General features: G+C 49.3%; 1 protein-coding gene across 8 annotated transcripts in view; it reads left to right on the top strand.

Moving 5' to 3' along the window:
* The window catches only part of BCOR (BCL6 corepressor), an 85559-nt gene that overhangs the window by 26585 nt on the left and 39195 nt on the right, over window positions 1-19779 (top strand). For 6 of the 8 annotated variants that reach the window (XM_081908936.1, XM_081908938.1, XM_081908939.1 and 3 more), the window contains exons 2-4: window positions 13026-13156; window positions 14851-14929; window positions 16542-19346. In XM_081908936.1, coding sequence (XP_081765062.1) covers window positions 13071-13156; window positions 14851-14929; window positions 16542-19346 — 2970 coding nt within the window. In that variant the 5' untranslated portion in view covers window positions 13026-13070. Of the gene's footprint in view, window positions 1-6647; window positions 6788-9918; window positions 10007-13025; window positions 13157-14850; window positions 14930-16541; window positions 19347-19779 lie in introns of those variants that run through there. The other 2 variants (XM_081908937.1, XM_081908935.1) reach the window with 2 other exon arrangements.

The following is a 19779-nucleotide window of genomic DNA, read 5'->3' as shown; positions in this document are numbered from 1 at the left end:
GTTTAGGTCTTATATTTGAATTAAAGATGTGGGGAAAAGAAAAGAAAACCTTTAACATATTGTGTGAAAATGTCCTATTGTTTTCAAATTGATTGCGAGTATACAGGAAAGTAGATTTACACTTGGCAGTTAAATCTTTCGGTGCTTTTTGAGGAACCTGTGATCCCAGTACGAATCACGTTAAGGGAAGTTCAATTGATTTAAATGGGATCTGTTTAATAAACAGGTTTAGTACCGAGATGATTAGTCTCGCTAAAGTGAGGGGTCAGCCTGTCTGAAATGGGTCTCCCCCCGCCCGTCCTTAACAGCTTGGAAATCTGTCTTTTTTATTTCAACGGGAAGCCATTAGCGATACAGCTCTAACCCTGCTTGGAAGCGGATGAGCTCCATTCAGCACTGTGGGACTTGCTTCGGAATTAACATGCATGCAGCGGGGAGGCAAGTCATATCAAACCTGGGAATAAGGATTATTCTATTTTGTTTTGGATTGTGGCGCCGATCGTCTTCAATCCGAGCACTTCTGGTTTGTGAATAGAATTTCTGTTTTGGGCAATGCCGGCTTGTTTCAGGGCAACTGGCAACTGTACATCGAATTTCATTCCTCGTCACTCTCATGCGGCATATCTGTCACTCTCCAGTTTCTGTGCACGAGGCACTCTGGGTGGAAGATACCCCCAGCAGTCATTCATTAAGCGCCAGAGCAATAAATCGAGCTCTAACGTGACGTCTGCCATTTTCTGCAGGAATGTTGCTTGCGAAACTACTTTTGCCTTGGAGCAAAGGCGGAAAGATAAACACGGCTGCCTTGCCAAAACACTGGCAAATCTTTTCCTGCTTCCACAAATTTCTAAAAGTCACCCAGCATCTTTCTCTCCCCCCACTCACCCCAGGATTAGACTGCTGCCTCTGAGCGGGGCGCGCGAGTGGTGGTGCTGTCGTTGGCTTTTTATTTTGGTCTTAAGGGGGGGGGGGAGAGAGCTAATGCAAATGAGAGGAAAATAATTTTCTTTCAGCGATATGCAATGTATTAGTCACTTGTTATCGTGCTTGGAGGCAGACCTCATTTGCGCGTCTGCCAACTCGCTCACATCTGCTCAGAGCTGTTCCGGGCATTTTAACCTTGGCGGTGTCGTGTCGTAGTCCCACGGATCAAGAGCCAGTAATTAAGGCTCGAAGCAGCAGCAAAAATTCATAGCCGCCCATCTGCAGCGCAGTTGCTTCCGCGCTCAGCCCCCCTCGTCTCCCTCCCGTTTCGGAGCCGACGACTTCAAGATGGCAAGGCAGGCTGCGCCGGGCTCCTTAAGTCTTCCGAGGAAGGCCGAGGGGGCGCGCAGCTTCGCAGCCCGAGGAGGAATCCCAGCTGCGCCGTGAAACTTTGTCCGCGAGGCCCTGCTCTGTGCTCCCTCGGCCGGTTATTGCCCTGCGCATTGCTGGGATATTAAAACCGGAGAATTCGTCTAGATCGCTGCTTGCTGCTTGAGGACACGTACCATGCTTTTAGTAAAGGCGGAATAGATTCTGCTGAAGATGCCTCTGGGAGACTGGAGGGTTTGTCCTCAGGATGCTAGGCGATGTACAGTTAGAATTGAGGAACGCTTCCTATCCCCACCAGCGGCCCTGTTTGGACTTGGGGAGTCCCTGGTTGAGTGGTAGAGCATCTGCCTTGCACGCAGAAAATCCCTGCTTCAATTCCTGGCGTCCCCAGGTAGGCCTTCCTGAAACCCTGGAGAGCTGCTGCCGATCAGTGTAGACAATATGAGCAAGATAGGCCCATGTTCTGGTTCATGATAAACCTTTGTTCCTATGAATGATGCCCAAGCCCTAGTCGTCTTCGCAAAAATTGTCTTTCGGCTCCATCCTATGTATGTTTACCTGGAAGCAGGTGTCGCTGTGTATTCTGTGTCTTCCTCTCGGTGACCCTTGGGCCGCCTGCAATCCTGTGCTCATTTACTTTACGATGGAACCCACCCCGGGGTGCAGGAATGCACTTTAGGGGGGCTAAAAAAAGTTAAAGGAGCGGAAAGCACTTGGGATGGGACAGTTAGCTAGAAATGCTAATGTAGGGAAATCTGGACAGGAGAACATGATTCGTGGAAGAAACCCTCCTGCAACTGATAGGCAGGTTTAGGGACTGGGCCCAGATTTCACATTTAAGGCGGCAATCCTATGCCCGCTCACCTGTGAGTAAGCCCATTCAGCTCAACGAGGTTTACTTCTGAGTAGATACAAAAAGGGTCGCAGGGTAATTGTGAAGTCACCCTGGATCAAGCGGCTTGCAGATGGTTGCCACACAGCTCCTTTTCTGACATTTAAGTCTGCTGCGCTCATCTCTATTTTAAAAGGCACGTTTAATGTACATTTTCCAGAAAGCGCTGGCACCAAAACTCCTTACTGGTAGGATTTGTACAGACGAAGTGTGATGGTGCTGGTGGTTTGGATTTTCGCTTCTTCTTCGCAGGAAGAGATGGCTAAGGGCGCAAGCCAACGGGAAGGTCTCCTGCGCAAGCCCGGCTGACAGAGCTGCGCAGGGAGCGGCGGCTGTCCTTTAGCAATTAATTTCAACCGGGGCTTGTGAGCGCTGGATTGCGCCTTAAGCTGCTTTGCTATGGCGTCATTTCATTGACAGGAGAGCGAGGTTGCTCCTGAGTTAAGTTTGCGGGGGACGAGCTCGCCACCTCGGCGTGGGGACTTCGGCTGAGCGAGCGCTTAGGCGACGAGGACTGCAACCCCCCGCCCGGTTAAAAGCTCTCCATTCGCGAGCGCTTAACTCGCGGACCAATCTGCTGGCGGGCGAAGAGGGGGAGGAGGAGGCGGCGGTGGAGGCGAAGGGGCCGACGACGCAGGCAAAAGCAGGCAGACGGTCCTGCGGGGGGAGCGGGAGGATTTAAGGCTACTTAAGCTCGCCCGAGCGCTCGACAGCGAAGCAACCAAGCTGCATCTCTAGCTGCCGGCGCGCCGGCCATTTGCTGAATAATGAGAAGCTGCTCCTTCCCCTCCCGAGGGACTCGCCTTCACACAGGCTCCTCTCGGAGGTGGCTGCTCGCTCCCCCCCCCGTGTGTGTGTGTCTGCCGGGAGGGAGAGCGGGGAGTGGGAGGCGCTGCGCTCCCAATCAATCAGACCCTCGATGCTGTTGCTCCGTAAATGAGGAAACCACAGGCACTGTCAGCCACAATTAAGCAAAATCAACTCGCCCGTGATCAATATCTGCTCGTTTCCCCGGTGAATACGGGGGCCGACGCCGACCTCCTTTGGGCTCTCGCAGCCCGGCCGCCGGGCCGAAAAGCCACAAAGGGCAGCGCCGACCCGAGCGGCGGGGCAGGCAATGGGAGAGAGAAAGGGCGGGGAGCGCATTAATCACGAAGGGGGTGGGGAGAAACTCGGCTGTGGGTGTGCGCCTCCCTCGTGCACGCGCGCTGCTGTAGACCGTGGGGCTTCAAAAGCAAGAGGGTGTGGACCAAGCGGGTTTACCATTTCATCCTGGTCTTCTCAGCAGCCAACCCTGGGTCTGGGCTGGTTTGTTTATGTGTACTAGTCACGCACATAGCTCGATACTTGGGCTGGTTTTCTTTCTTAAACTTTCCTATTAACAAACACGTTTTTTTTTTTTAAAAAAAATTTCTTTCAGCCTACTCCCTCCCTAACCTGGATTCTTTGCATAACCTTGTGAGACCAACACTGGGCTGGGAGGAACCTCTTCCTTCCGTCTTTGCAAGCCAGCCAGCTTGCCTGCTGTCCGGGCTGGGTGGCGTGCGAGGGGTTAATGGGCCGCAGGCGCCGACGGGGCCTTGCCTGCGTTTTCCCCCGCTCTCGCTTGGCTGACACCCAGGGAGGCGGCGTCCGCTTAGGTACCTGAAAGACCCACTGAGTGCCAAGCGGGTAGGCTGCACGGAGGCCCTTCTCCTTTCCTCTGGCCCGTTGCTGCCGCCGCCCCTCCTCCGCCTCTGTCACCGCCTGCTTGTTGTCTCTCCAAGCAGCAGCAGCGGAAACCGAGCCCGTGTCTGAGCGCGCGCCTAAAATGGCGCGGCCGGTCGGGGATCTCAGAGACGAAACGGGCTGGGATGACTCATTCGGTCTGGCTGAAAGAGCGAAGGAGAGTTGCAGGAGGCGGCAGCGCGAGGAGGTGCCTGCGCTCCGTACAGGCCAGGCGAGCGCCCTTGGCCACGGGGCTGCCGAGCCTAGAATCCTCTCGGAAGGGTGGAGGAGGGGACCCCGCGGGACGGGGTGAGACCCCCACATCGGCGCCCGAGGCGAAGGTGCTTTTCGCGGTGCACGTAGTGCGGGAACTGGGCCTTAATGGCACAAGTCAATTCGGGGACTTTCTCGGATCAAACTCGCGAGGAGAGACGCGAGGTCGCGAGAGAAAGACTTCTCTCGCCTTCATTCTGTTTCGTTTCTGCTTCCTGCAACGCCCCGTGTGCCTGGGCTATTTCACGAGGGACCAGATTATTAAGGCGCACGACGACCCCCCAATATCCCCCCCCCGCGTGGCCGCTCCACCTCCCCCACCTCCGAGTTCATTTGGGTGGAACAAACGGGCCCCACAGCTTCCCCCGGGTCTCGTACTAGGAGAAGCGGGGGCGCTATTTCTCCACCGCGCAGAAAACGTTGGCAGAAGACGAGGTGTGTGTGTGTGAGTGAGAGAGAGAGACAGAGACGGCGGGCAGGGTTATTTGAAGGCTCGCCAGCCATTTTACCTTTCCCTTATTGACGGCCTTGCGTCCTCCTCCTCTCCCCGCCCCTCCCCGTCCCCGAACATCACTTATTCACAAGTTTTCCTGGCAAATGGCGGTAAAGGGTCGAAGTCACTGCGCTTTGCTTCGCGGTTGATGTGCAAAGGAGGCTGCTGCGGTCCGAAGCCTTGCGCACGGCGGTGGAGGAAATGACGGGCTGCTGCCAGAGGTTTTTGGATGCGCTGCCGGTCTGTGCACGGCCCCTTTGAACCCCGATCTTTCAGGGAAACGAAGGCAAAGGCTGTCTGAAGCCACTCTCTCCCTTCGAAGCAGGGTCTGCCTGGCAAAAGGCAGGGAAGTCCTTTCCTTTCCTGCGGCTACACAGCAGTTGGCTGGGGTTGTGGAGTCCTCGCTTCCCCTCGTCCTCCTGCTCTCGACATCTCACCCCTCACTTTTGCAATGCACACGGCTCCTTTCCCCAAGGCTTGCAGCTCCTGTTCCTTACAAATGCCAAGGGAAAACAGGAGAGTCTCGAAGCCGGAATCCCCATTCCGGATGCCGTTGCCTGTGCCCAATCGATCGCGGCCGCCCCGTAATGCCTACACAGCGCTTTGTTTACATGACATGAGAAGAAAGTCCGGATCGCGAAGGCGCACGTGACGGCGCAGGAAGCCTCCCGAGGAACGTGCGCAGACAGAAGAAAGGGGAAGTTTAAAAGCCCCTGAAATAGCCACCCAACCGGTTCTTCTCTTTTTCCGCGCGCTGCTTGGGCAAACTTGGGCATCGTTCTGCGCGCCTCCGATACGCACATGAGGAAATCGGGTTGGAGACGTCGCAGGCGCATTGTGCTTAGCTTTGTGGCCAGACAAAATGCCACACGTCCCGGCTAAAGGTCAGCCGCCTCCTTCCCCGCCGTGGATACTTAGTTTGCTGTTTCCTACTTCGCTTAACAAACATGCTTCAAGCTCTCTCGTACAACGTAGCTCCCCGCCACCTCCGCGCAACGGCGTGTTCAAATGTATGCCACCGTATTTTGCACGACCCAGTGCATGTTTCTTCATAAATTCTTCTGTGTTCAAGGGGGCTTACTCCGAGGCAAGTGTGCACAAGACTGCAGCTTTGTTTATAATAGCAAACTGCACTAATATCTTAAGGTTACAGTTGTAATACCGTGGGGCGAGGCCCGTTTAACACAGCGGGGCTTGGTTCAGACAGAAGATAGGAAGGGCTGGGCCAATTCGAAATTGTAAATGGAAGAAAAGGTGGTTTGACTTAAAGGGAAGCCGGGACAGTGTAGTGCTTAGTGTAGACCAAGATGCTCCGAGTGACCTTGACTCGCTCTGCCCTTTCCTTTGATCTTACCTCGCGCGATTGATGTGCGGCTAAAATTGGGGAACGTTTGCCACCTTGACCTCCTTGGAAGAGATATATAAATGCAATAAATACATTTCCAGTAATGTAGAGCCAGAAAGCGTGTAGTTGCCCCCGAGTTCAGGCTTGAGTACATGGGCAGGCTCATGAATAGGCTAAGTGTACGTCGCGTCATTATTGAAATATAGGAGAAAAGGCTGCCTCCCCATCAGATGCTCTGCAGCTTGTTTAGGGGAGACCTGAAACGGGCAGGGAGCTAGAGATGGGCAAACTATGTATGGTCTTGTTTTGATTACAGAGGAGGGCCTTCTCTGATTAACGCGAAAGCCCCGCTGGGTTAGCGCCATTCCCCCCTGACATTCGCTATCCACGTCCGCTTGCTCTACGGCTCCGACCCGCCTGCCGTGCAGCTGACGGCGGGCCTGTGGTTTATGCAGTGGAAAGTGGCCGGCTGCCAAAAGGAGCAAGAGGTGGAAAGAGGAAAGGCGCCAACAGGGAACTCGTGTGCTCGCGGCTTTCGCTCTCCTTCCTGGCTCGCTGAAGCCCGGCTGGGGCTTACTCTCTTGGTTATTTTTCCTCCTTGCACCCTTTTTCGTGCCCTGATTGGCAAGAAAGGCGCCTTCGCCACCTTGAATGGCGGGAAAGAGAGGCCGCCAACGCGCTCGGCATGGTTTCTCCGGACCCTCCTTCCCGGGGAGGCGAAGCGCAAAGCGCTGCGGCTGCTTCCCCTGGCCGCGGGCACCAGGTTTGTTGAGTTTGCGAAGGCAGGAGCGTGCGAGCAAAAGTTTGCTCCTGCGCCCGCCTCCAGTGGCTGCCAAGAGTCTGTTGCCGTTGCGAGGGCGATGCAAGCGGTTCCCTTTTTGAAAAGAGAGAGGACGAGAACGGGGAGGGCAGAGGAGGATCCAACAGCCAAGCAGGGCGCTGCGTGAATGCATTTGCCTCCCACCCAATGATGTGGAGTTGCGGTGGCTGCCAGTGGTGCCCGGAGAACTGGGTGTTCAGCCAGACACGCCGAGCGCCGGGGCCGCTTTTTTCTTTTCCTTTCGAGTCTGCTCTGTAACATGAGCGCAGCAGCTTGATGGGGGGGGGGGGGGAGAGGAGGCTCCTCTCGGCAGCGGACACCGAGCAGGTTTTGCAGCGAAACCCCGCCGTGCAGCTCCCCCCCTTTTCCTCCCAGGCGAGCTTGACGGATTTGTCAGCCGGACACCTCCGGGGAGGAAATTCCGCGTGGCCTCTTTGGCGCTCGGAGCCTGCCTGCCTGCCTGCCTGCTGCTGCTGCTGCTGCTGCCGCCGCCGCCGCCGCCTTAGGTCACATTCTCGCGCAGCCAGCGAGCTCGCCTTGCTCGGCAGGAGGCGCGGCGCGATCCGCACCCCGGGGAGGAGGTTTTGCTTTCCGTCGCGGGCTGGTACGGTCGGAAGCTGCTGCAGCTATGGCAGCTTCTAGCAACTCTGGCCGAGGTGCTGGGCATGTGCTAGCAGCATATAAACGAGGTGGAGGGGGTGTGCTCTCCAAAGTAGCATGCGGGAGGGGGAGGCACCGAGGAGAGCTTTTAAATCTAGTTTTTTTTTTGGGGGGGGGGGAATCGTGACGTATGTTCGGTTCTGTTATTTCCTGTTGTCTCCTAACTTATGTCCCCTCCGCCCCCCTTCTATGTATAAAGCAAAAGAGTGTTACATAACGGGGAGATTCCCGAAGGTAGAAGGAGACTTGCGGGGACTCGGAAAAGCAAAGTGCCAAGCCCTGAATCGCTCCACGGAGGCGGAGAAACAGCCAGGGAGGTGGTTTATTTAATTTTCAGGACGAATTAGATAAAACTGCGGTCTTTAGTCCAACTCTCTAGTGTAGCCGGAATCTCAGCTAAAGCATACACACCAATTCAAAGTACTGATTTTTGGGGGGATGGGGTGGGAAATAATCACAATAAACACTAACAAACTTTAGCAGCCACGGCCTACCCGCCCTCCTTATGCCCAAACCCCACGTCTTTTTGACAGTGTCTCTAAGCGTGACTTTCTCAGACGCTTGTGCATTTTAATTTACACTATGCATTATATATGTCGCCTTTTATTAGCATGTCTAGGCAGGCGATTAATACCTAGAGCTAACAAGTAGTCCTGAACAGCCCCGATTCTGCGTGCACTTTCTGGGGACTAGGCCTCGCAAAATACAAGCGGGACTTGGGTCTGTCTTTATTTCGGTGCGGGGGGGGCACTCCTTTTCAGCCTGAGGGTCCCACCTGAAGGAGCCTTCCGGGGCCGGCGGTGGGCGAGGCCAGAGGCGGCGGTGGCTCCATTGGATGTTACGGCAGCCTACATTCTAACCGCGCAAGAGTCAAAAGGTTTCTGTGTTCTATTTCTCTATAAAGTGCGTCAAGGCAAGCGAAGAGGCATTATCTTCGGCCAAGGACACATTCAAACCAGACAAAAGGGCTCCGAAGGGTTTGTGGGGGCAGGGCCAGTGGGGTGCGGCCTAAGGAGAGTGGGATTCCGGTCCCCCATTCTTGTTTTAGTGGACCTCTTGGGATTTATCTTCAGGTAAGAGGAAGGTTTGGGTAGTTACAGGGTAAACCAGTGCATGTCTACTCTAGTCCCAATGCATTAACTGGGGATTACTCCCGGGTAAACGAGTAGCGGGTAGGATTGCAGCCTTGAGCGCATTTCTTTGATTTCACAGGGACTTGCGGGTAAAGCCTGCTCTGGACCGTAGATCCAAATGCTCGGACTTAACTGAGCTGTGGATCCATTGCTCCGTAAGCGGAGTGGTTGCTTATATGTAACCTTCCATGCTCACAGCCACAAAGCAGAAAGAGCTGCTGCTTTGCCAGCAACGTCTCCTCCTGGAGCCGAAGGGTTAAAAGTCTGTTGCTTGTTGCAATGAAATTATGGCTGGCAGTGGCGCCGCTGTTTGTTCAACAGACCTCCACTTTTAAACAGTTCACAAAAAGTTCATCAGGGCGGCGGTGATTATAAACAACGTATGTATGCGCTGGGAAGCGCGACCCTGAAAACGAGCAGAAACGAGCAAACATCTCGCCTCGCCCACCTCCCCGGGAAGGGATCGCGCGCGCTCGGTTGTACTTTTTGCACAGAACCGGCTCAGGCGCTGCGCGCTCCCGGCTGCTGCAACTCCTCTCCCGGCCTCCGAAAAGGCCTTTCTCTCCCAGCCCGCTGATCCCGCCTCCCTTTCGCCTCGTGTCGCTGGGATGCAGCGGCGACGCTCCAAAGGGGAATTTGGCAACTTCTTCTGTTGCAAAAGCTCCGCGGCAGACTTTAAGCAATCCCCTTCTGTGCAAACACCTTTGCCCGGGGCGAGTTTCGCGGCGTGGACTAGCAAAGAGAGATGGTTGTCTTGCAGCAGAAGGCAACATAGTTTTCTTTTTCTCCTTGTTTTGTTGTTTTATTTTTAAATACGCACTGTAGCGCTTTGGGAGCTATCATAATCTGGGCCGATTATTTGGCAATTTGCCTTTGACCTTCCTCTCTTCCCTGTTTAGGAAACCTTTGCATTCAGGGCGTAGCTTCGCTTGCATATCTGCCTTTGGAAGCCAATGGCTCCCCCTCCCCACACACCGCCCCAAGTATCTGGGGTTGACTCAGATCGCGCTCCTGGGGTCGACTTTTGCAGATCTCAGGAGCACCAGCCGATGGCAACCAACGATACATTTCCCCGCGAGGAAACCCAGAGCCTTAGCTCAGTTCCAGCCTATAAAAAGTAAGATTAGGCTCCCGGGCATGTCTCCTGCTTTTCAGAAAAGGGGTGGGGGAAAGGGCAGAGGGAGCGGCGTCCCCTCCCTCCGTGCAGACAGCCCTATCTCTTTGGACTTTGTGTCCCCTCCATTCCTTACAGATGAGGCAGCGCTCTGGGCGGCTACTAACCGTATGTAAAACTCTCAATCACTCTCCAGGCTGCGGCTGCTCCATTTGAAAACATTACGAGCCGTGCATCTGGAAAACACTAAATCTGGTCAGCAAAACCCGTCTTTCCCCTGGAACAACAACTTTTGAATGATAGGGCGATATTTCGTCCTAGCTTTTACTGGGGCGGTGGGGTGGGGGGTGCGAGAAGGAAGGAGAGGAGAAGAGAAGGGGCCAGCTCCTCTTCCTTGACAGCAATTGGGGTCAGCTCTTGCAAGCTAGCTGCTGCGGAGGGAGGGAGGGGACGGTGCCATTTCAGTAAAATATGTTCCGTGCGTGGGGATCTGCACAAAAGGCTTCTTCAAGGAGCTGGGAGGGGGAACAAGAAGGGCTCATGAAATGCTTGAGAGAACACAGGGCTTTCCTTGGCGCTTATACGGAGGTCCTCCTCTGATCGTGGTTGGAGCATTTGTGCGCAAACGCAACCTAGGTTTTGCCTCCGCTCTGGTTTTAAGGGTTAATTCGTCTGTTTTGGAGCACGGGGGCTTTTAAACTGCGGTGCGTGCGTGCGTGGCGCTCTCCACTGGCCGCTGCGTGGATAGGTCCGACCAGACCCCTGGGCTCCTCCACCGTTTACTCTCGGGTAATCCCACTGGGCTTGGTTGAGCCACAGGGGTTGAAGGGCTGCAGCAGCAGAGCCCGATCCTAATCGCTTACTTATATTGGATAGTGAGTTAGTTTCAGTGGTGCTGTATCCCCAAGTTATTAACCGTGTGTAGGATGGCCCCTTATTAGGAATACAAAGGTTAAGGGCTCCATCCGTTCCGCGCGATCCTAAACGCGTTTAGCTTAGAAATGGGTCCCGATTTGTGCAGAGCGACTTCCTCGGTGGTAGCTACGTTAAGGATTGCGCCCTAGTACGTCTCCGTTTAAAAAACCGAAAAAGCTCGGGAAGCCTCCCTTCTCTGCAGAAAAGCAATTTAGCGCAGCGCGTCCCGCGTTCGCCGTTCCTCCCCTTGGCGAGGCATTTTGTGCCTGCGCGCACTTTCCCCTCCCCTCCCTCCTTTTTGGTGAGAGGAAGAGCTGAAGGGGTATCCTGTGCATTAAAGGCTCCCCCTACTTATTAACCCAGCATTTAACAGCGGGATGCAGGCTGAAGCTCAGTCAAAAGAAACGACTGAACCTCCAAAGAGCAATTAAAATCCGGCACTGGAATAAATCACGCGCCGCGATAATCGTGTTAATAAAACGCAGCTTGTCCTGACACTTCACTCATGCAGCAAACTAGAATTTAATGCGGGCGGAGATGGCGCGTTCGGGAGGGAAGAAAGGCAGGCGAGGCCCTTCTGTTGCTGGACGCGAAAATCCGGTTGCCTTTCACCTGCCTTCCCTGCTGCACGCAGCGCCGATCCTTTCGGACTGCTAATGCTTCTCCAGTGAGCCCGCTAATGATTTCTTTCCCTGGAGTGAGCAGGCGTCATTGAATTACTGAAAGCACTCAAAGCAGCAGCGGCGGCGGCGGCGCAACAACAGCAGCTCCAATGGTGGAAGCCACCAGGGTTGGGTTACTTAATCAAATCAAGGGCTGGGGATCTCACCAACCTACTTAATGTTTTTTTCCTCTCCCCTTAACCCTTTTCTGGGCTGGGAGACGAACTTCTAGGAAAATGGTTGCCCTATTAAAAATAGGAGCTCTTGTTTGTCTCTGGCCTTCTGCGCCAGCTTGTTTTCACAGATAGAAACGCTAGAAACTTAATTTGAAGTGGAAACTGACATTTGACACCTTGCTTTTTTGCTTTTTTAAAAAAGTGAATGTTAGGATATCACTCTGTGCCTTCAGTCTGGCCCCGTTCCCACTCCCAGGCAGTGTTTTCATATTTGGATTTCCTCCTTGCTAAAGTTATCTCTTCAAACACAACCCAGTTCTTTTGTGCACTGGGTAAGATCCCGCCGATGTTGAGCTCTGCTTTGTGAATAAATGAAAACCTGCGGGAATTTGTCCTGCTTACGGTAATTTTGGTTGGATTGTCCCTATTATTTGGATTTAAAGTTTCACTGAAAGTTATTTCAACATAATGGGGACAATCAGGCTAAAAAGTACATTTAGTGACACTCGGTACCATTGATTTCAGAGGGAGGGGGTGTCACAATTGCCGCTGGATCACACACACTGGTTGTGCTACATGTGGAAAAGAAAATCCACTGGTGTCTGTATCAATGCAAAAGATATATTGCTGTTTACGAAGGGTTAAACACACAGACAGAATTATGCCGCCAAAGTCGAGTACTCTTACATCCTGTAGAAGTTATGCAGATGCCCAACACTCCCAGTGAATTTATTTATTTCCTACCTTTTCCCCCAAGGAAAAGGAGCTCAAGGTGGTATATACATGGTTCTCTCTCTCCTCATTTAATCTGCACAACAACCCTGTGAGATAGGTTAGGGTGAGATAAGAAAGTGAGTGCCCAAGGTTACTCAGTGAGCTTCATGGCCAAGTGGGGATTGGAACCTAGGTTTTGCCACGCAGACAATCTCACCACCACAATGCACCAGACTGAAATCAATAGGATCCAAAAGCATTTACTTTTGGGTGGGTTTTTGCTGGTCCTGTTTACTAAGTTTTATGGATATATTGTTGTGTGTGTGTGTTTTTGTTTTTGCAAAAGTCCCCACTTTTTTTGTATGCCACCTTAAGCAATTTTAATCCGTAGTGTGGTAACTAAACGCTATAATGTCCCAGTTGGTTTTCATTTGCTTGTCTGTGTGCACCATGAATTCTTGAGATGTAATTTGCTTGAGTATCAAGCAAATATCTCTGGCTTCATTACAAGTAAGGTGTGCTTTGCTGATGGGTGTGTAATAGTTTTTATTTCAAATTAAACTCGATGGGAGTAACATTCTTCTCCTGTCCTGCACAATGTTAGATTTATAGCGTATCTGACCAGTGCATTCCCTCAACTTCCTACTTTTTGTTACATGTGTTTTAACTCTGGCTGCTCACGACCTTGTACCAAGCCTATATTCCTTGTTAATTATCTCGAGGGAGACCGGTGATTCCACTATGATGTCTGCCCTTCCTCCCCGGTCAATCTTCTCAACTTCTTTTTTTTTCTTTCTCACCAATTAGATTATACACACGTGTGAAGAAAAGCCTCTGTTTTAAGGAGAAGTCATGCTTTCTGCAACTCCCCTGTATGGCAACGTTCATAGCTGGATGAGCAATGAGAGAGTCCGCATGTGTGGGATTAACGAAGAGAGGTAAATATTTTAAGTTTCAGGAAAGTTAAATCACGCGGTGTTTCTGGAGAAGGGGGTTTCAGCGTTAATTTGTCTTAGCGTATAGCTCTTTTTTTAATAGCTTGCATGGAGATAACTCATGGAGAGCGCTTTTATGAGACAAGAGTTGGAGAAGAGAGATGTTATGGGCACAGACTCTCCCTTCGTGTACTGTTTTAACAATCAGTGTTGCTCAGGAAACCAGAAGGGGGCTTATAAAAGATTAGCTCCCAAAGTCACCTCTTCCTCACATATATTACATACATTCTCTCCCAATCTTCAGTGTATTTACTGGAAAGCAAACGTCTGTGATTTTTAATGAAACTTATTTCATGGCATGCGTGCTTAAGGTTGTCCCTGTAAGTTTATTATTTTATTATTTTTAGTTTATTATTTTTATTTGTGAAAAAGACAAGAACAACATGGATTCAGGTTTTTAATTTCAATTGGTCCACATTATGTGGCCTGCAACTTAAGATAATTTGCCCAGCAATTAGATATTTCTATAACTTTCCGTAAACTAGCACAAAGGTCAGAGTTTGGCCCCAGTTCAGAAACCATTCGTCATTCTTCATTGAAATGAATGGGGCAAGTTAGTCATGATTAATCTAAGCCACATTCGCTGCAACGAGACTGAAGCAGGGCTAACTTTCTCTGGATTGGGGCCTTGTAAAAGCATACCAAACACAGTTTTTTAAAGAGACTTTACAAAATAGTGGACAATACTATAATTCTTTACTTCTAATTATTAAAACGAAGCAAGCACACTGTGTTTGCAAGTACTTTTGGTCAGACTTGCACCCTACAGAAAATAAAATCAGGACAGCATTGGGTCATTTAATAACTTTCTCTGATTGTTTGAAAACAGCACGCGAAAATTATGAGTTCTGAGACACTGAGGGGGAATGCCATGGCTGTGTATATTGTTATCAAATGTCAAAGGAAGGAGGTGCACATGAGCAAAATGCTATTGTTCTGTTTCTATCCAATTGCATCCTGTGGCTTTTCCAGTAGGTGTGGGTTGTAACAATAATAGCTGGAAACAGGGCAAAAATGTGGGTGTTGCTTTTACTTTAAAAATTGATAGTGCCACCACTTTAAATATCCTTCTGGGTAATGATGAAACTTCCCTTCTGCTGTATGTCAGCAATTGTGTCCCTGGGATTTGAAAGTTGGCACTGAGGTGCATTCTTTTATCTGTGTTTTCTGTGATAACAAGTCCCTGAGCTGCTACGCTGCTAACACACAGATGTATGGTTCCTTCTTCAGCACTGAACAGCTGACATTTGTATGATATTAGAAGTGTGTGGGTTTTTCCTGTCTTTGTATATATGTGTGTGTGTATGTGTGTGTGTATATATATATATATATATATATATATCTGTATATAAACGATACTATACAGGGTTGTTTGTTTCTAAATAAAGAAAGAAAATTTACTATCATGTATTGCTTTAGCAAAACTCCTTAACTGGAAATAAAGTCCAAAAACATTTTTTCATCCCTGAACTCTATAGAGAGAGAAAAAGCCCAATTAGAGGGCAAATCTGTTAATTTTCTTCTGCACTGATGTATTGATAAAGGTAATTTAATAGAAACACTGCAGTCAGATCAAAATGTCAAACCATTAACGTTGTGTCTGTAAGTCACTTTTTAAAAATATCTCTTGAAAATAGGAAAATCCCAGTTAATGATGGAGATGCTTCGAAAAGCAGGTTGGAATTAAGGGAAGAAAATCACCTGAACCACAGTGTGGTAAGAAACTGATAGTTCCCTTTGATGACAAAAGGGTTTTCACTGGATTTTTGTGCTATGGCTTCCGTTTCAAATAACTATTTGGGACTAATGAAAGTTGCTGATAACCAGAGGTGGCATTCAAATATCGGGTTACGGTTGCATCCTTTTGTATATATTTCTAGTATCTGAGTCTTAAGCATTTTTTTACTTCGTCATATGCTTAATAGCACATCATGAACACTCTAAGTCATGATTGCTCTAAATAACTTTGCTTGGCATATTTCAGTTAGCCTTTTGAGAATTTCAGTGACTGACAGCTGGTAGCCATGGGTGGACAGAATGGGGTGTGTGAGCCTTTGCTATAGTTTCAGTGTCTAGAGAGGAACCACCTAAAGATGATCCTAAAGATGTCACAGGCTTCTTGAAAGAATGGTGGGATATAAATATAAGAAAATTGGAAGAACTAGAACTAGTACAATCTGCAGTTTAGGGCTGGCTGGGTGTTTAGGAATGGGATTGGAGAGAAAGTGCCCCAGGGCCAATGCTTTTATTCTAGAAAAAAAGGTGTTGGGGCTGCGTACCCCTGAGTACCCCCGGGGAAAAGCACTGCCCAGGGCTGCTGTTTTTTCTTGGGGCGTAGAAGGACTGTGGAGGCAAGGCCTTTGCCTGGTTTCACTGTAGTGTGTTTTGCTTCTTAGAATTGGGTAGCCTACTTTCTCTCATCTTGTGTAGGAGCAAACATTTGGAACAGAGGAGAGACCTTCTTCTTTTTCTTCTTCTTCTTCCTCCTCCTCCTCCTCCTCCTCCTTCCTCCTCCTCCAACTTATACACCACCCTATACCCAGAGGTCTCCTGTAATACAACTACATGACGCGATCTTGCTTTCTCCTTTCCCGCAAGCTCCTCTTTGTTCATATGAGGATGCTGGGAAAGGCAGTAGTTTAGCTCCTCTGCTGGCCTGTGAAAGTTATTAACGCACAATGCTATATGTGTCTACTTGGAAGTCAGCCCCATTGAGTTCAGTGGGACTTTCTCCCAGGTAAGTATATATAGGATTGCAGCCTAAATATCACTTATTTTGGCTATCAATAAGCAGAGGAACAGAAGTAAAAAAAAAAAAAAAGACTCAGTGTCATTATTTGATTTAAATGATTTTTGGAATATAAATAACTTTGCATCTGAGGGTGTCCCCCCCCCCCCCGGAAGCATACCTTATGAAATGTCCCTTGTTGGAAGCGAGTACACACATGGTTCTGGAAATCAATTTTTTTAAATGGGACAGTTGGTTGAGTAGCAAAGATTTAAGGATATTATCCTAAAATCCATGTAGATGTTTTGCTAAGTATGAAAGGATCTAGAGACCTATTAAACTAATCTTACTTAAAAAATAATAATCAAACTTGGCAGGACTCAGACTCCACAGACAGAAGAATGAAGCAGGCTAAAATTTTAAAATTTGATTTACTTTATTCCTCTGCATTTATCAGTTTAATCAGCCCACATTAGTTTTTCACAATGAAAACAATGTATTTGCTTCCTTTTGTTTCCCGCCATGTTTTTTTTTAAGTACCTGTAGCCTTGAATAGTACTTGATTAAATGCCAAAGTCACCTCTCTCTTATTTCACAAAGGTGGATGCCACGGCAGTGCATCGCATTGACAGCCTTGCAGCTCTGAGCATGGACCGGTCTGGACTTATGCGGGAAGGGCTTAGAGTCCCCAGCAGTATTGTCTATTCCAGTTTATGTGGACTTGGCTCAGACAAGCCCCGGGACGCTACAAGTGCTATTGCTGGCCTTGGATTTGCTCCTGAAAGAAATCCAGAGATGCAGTTCAAGTCTAATCCCACTGAAGCAATTGAAAATGCAGCTGGAAAACCCCCAAATGGCTTCAGTGCTATGTACAAAACGCCACCTGGAATACAAAAAAGTTCGCTTCCGACTGGGGAGACCTTAGGCTTGGACAGAAGCTCAAGTGACAAACCGAGTCCTCTCAATGTCAATGGTGCTAGTTACCTAAGGCTACCCTGGGTAAATCCTTACATGGAGGGTGCTATTTATCCTTTTCTCGAATCACCAAATAAGTATTCGTTGAACATGTATAAGGCCTTGCTACCTCAGCAGTCCAATTACAGCTTGCCACAGCATCTGACCTACTCGCCCGTATGTACAAATGGTGAACGTTTTTTATACTTGCCACCTTCTCATTATGTTGCTCCCCACATTCCGTCATCGTTAGCTTCACCAATGAGGATCTCTGCTGCAACTGCAGCTCCAGCTATTCCCCCTCTAGGACACTGTCCAGAAAAGAGTTTGTCTTGGAAGATGGGAGTCGGTCCCGGAACTCCTGTGGACTCTCATGCCTATCCACATATCCAGAACAGCAAGCCTCCCAGAGTCCCATCTGCAAAGCCAGCGGCTAGTAATATGCCAACAGACCCCACTGTTCTCTTGTCTCATTCGCCGAGACCATCACCTAGAGTTCACCTCCCAACGCAGGTTGGGGACGCTTACTCGGAGTTTCAGAAACACTTTTCCAGGATTTCAACGTCTCCTTCTTCAGTTACACTCCCAAAGCCATACGTGAATGTAAGCAATGAGTTTCCTCCAAGAGTCTCCGGGGGGAAAGCTCCTAAAACACACGACACAGGCGAAATCTCTCAGCAGCCTACAGTGCATGCAAGGAAAACAGGTCACGACAGGAAGGACAGCAGATCCCCTCCACTGTTAGAAAAACAACAAACTGTTACCAAAGAGATTATAGACAAACCATTGGATTTGTCATCAAAAGTTGTTGACATGGAGACAACCAAATCTGATCATGTTAAGAAAATGGCGCCAACTGTGCTGGTTCATAGCAGGGCCGGAAGTGGCTTGGTTTTACCTGGAGGTGATCTTCCAAAAGAAACCATTTCTCCTGGAAGTGGTTGCCCTGTCTATAGACCTGAAATAATCAGCACGGCGCCTTCCTCCTGGGTTGTTCCTGGTCCAGGTCCCAATGAAGATAACGGTGGTAAAAACATGCAGTTGAAAAACAAAGCATTGGACTGGGTGACGCCACAACAGCGGAGTTCTTCTTGCCCTAGGATGGGGGGTACAGAAGCAGTTGTCAGTAATATTTCAGGGTCTGTATCAAGCGGAGGTCGCCCAGCATCTGCTTCTCCTGCTCCAAATGCCAATGTCGATTGCCCTAAGACGACTAGCTCAGTAGAGACCACTGCATCTGTCATACAGCACATAGGACAACCTTTAGCAGCAGCGTCTTCAAAGCATAGTAATAAGGCAGCTAAATGCAATAATCCAGAACCTATCTTCAAAGCAAATGAGAACACCCTTGCACCAACTTCCATATTTTTCCCTCCCAATGATGCATTCCGATCTCCACCATTGCCCTATCCGAGAAGCTATCTCCCATATCCAGTTCCAGAAGGCTTAGCTATAGGCCCTTTGTCTCTACATGGGAAAGGACCTGTATATCCTCACCCTGTTCTGTTACCCAATGGGAGTCTTTTCCCTGGACATCTAGCTCCCAAACCTACCATTCCATACAGCCTGCCAGCCAGCAGAGGTGAGTTCATGACCTACCAGGATGCTTTGGGTATGGGTATGGTACACCCAATGCTGTTACCCCATACAGCTTTGGAGCTGAAAGATGAGAAATCGGAAAGGAGGTCTAGATCGCATGAACGGCTCCGTTATGAAGACCCAGCCTTGAGAAACCGATTGCCCGAGATGCTGGAAACCAGCACAAAACTACATTTTGAAGTACCTGCAGACAGAAACGCGAAATTGCACCAAAGTTCAAGTCATGGTAAAAATACTACCAAAAGTGACAAGCACCTGTTTGCAGAACCAAGAGAGGAGCAAGATGTGAAAGGTGAAACGAACCTGACGAAACCTAGCTTTCCTGTTGAAAGCAGTAATCAAGCAAGCGACCCCACAAAGCACAAGGTAGAACAAGGCTTCCCCCACAGAGATTTCATTGTGATGAGGGAAGACTGTGGGAGAAGCAATTTCCATGAAGTTTATAACTTCAAGCAAGCCCAGAGCCCACACCCATCAATGTTCAACTTAAGGAAAGAGGACCTTTCCTTGAGCCAGAATAGGGAGAGGTTAACGGTTCCCACTTCCTCTGGGTTCTTGGAGGCTGCTCCCGGAAACGATGGCCTAGCTATGTCCTTTTGCAAAATGCCAGATGATGCTAAACAGCTTTGTATGGGAAACACGCAGTCAAGTATGGAAGTCAGTCAGGCATACGCCAAAGAGGGAACTGAGGGCGCGGAACCTAATGACGGCAAATTCCTGAAACCTAAGCCATCTAACCTGGCAAAGAGAATCGCAAACTCTGCTGGTTACGTAGGTGATCGATTCAAGTGTGTTACGACAGAACTGTATGCAGATTCTAGCCAACTTAGTCGAGAACAGCGGGCTCTGCAGGTGAGTTCTGAGGCTTAACTACCAAAGCAGTTTTTAAAGAAAACACAGTTCACAGTTGAGAATGAAATATGTACAACTCTATAAGTCTATCTTGAACTTAACTAGCAGTGGTAATCTTGTGTATATTTGGGTTCTGCTATGAAGCCAGGGGTATTGGAGCATTAATAGATAAGAATTATATGCAGTTAATTGGTGTAACAAATAATTTAATCTCATAAGCATAACATGTAGTAGTGAAAGGAAGCTGAAGAATGCATGACATGTTTGTTTTTAAAGGTAGTTTGCTATAGCTTGCCTGTGTTTGGCTAGCACTATTAAATACCAAAGGAAAGGCAGAAGTTCTGATGATTATTTCATACAGGACATTTGATTAAAAAGGAGTAGCAGCCATATGTTAGCGGGTTTAATGCAACTTCTTTACCAAGCAGAAATG

The sequence above is a fragment of the Podarcis melisellensis genome (genome assembly GCF_964234715.1).
Source record: "Podarcis melisellensis genome assembly, chromosome: 4".
NCBI lineage: Eukaryota > Metazoa > Chordata > Lepidosauria > Squamata > Lacertidae > Podarcis > Podarcis melisellensis.
Note: the sequence above shows the minus strand (reverse complement) of the source record. Positions and strands in the feature narration are given on the sequence as shown.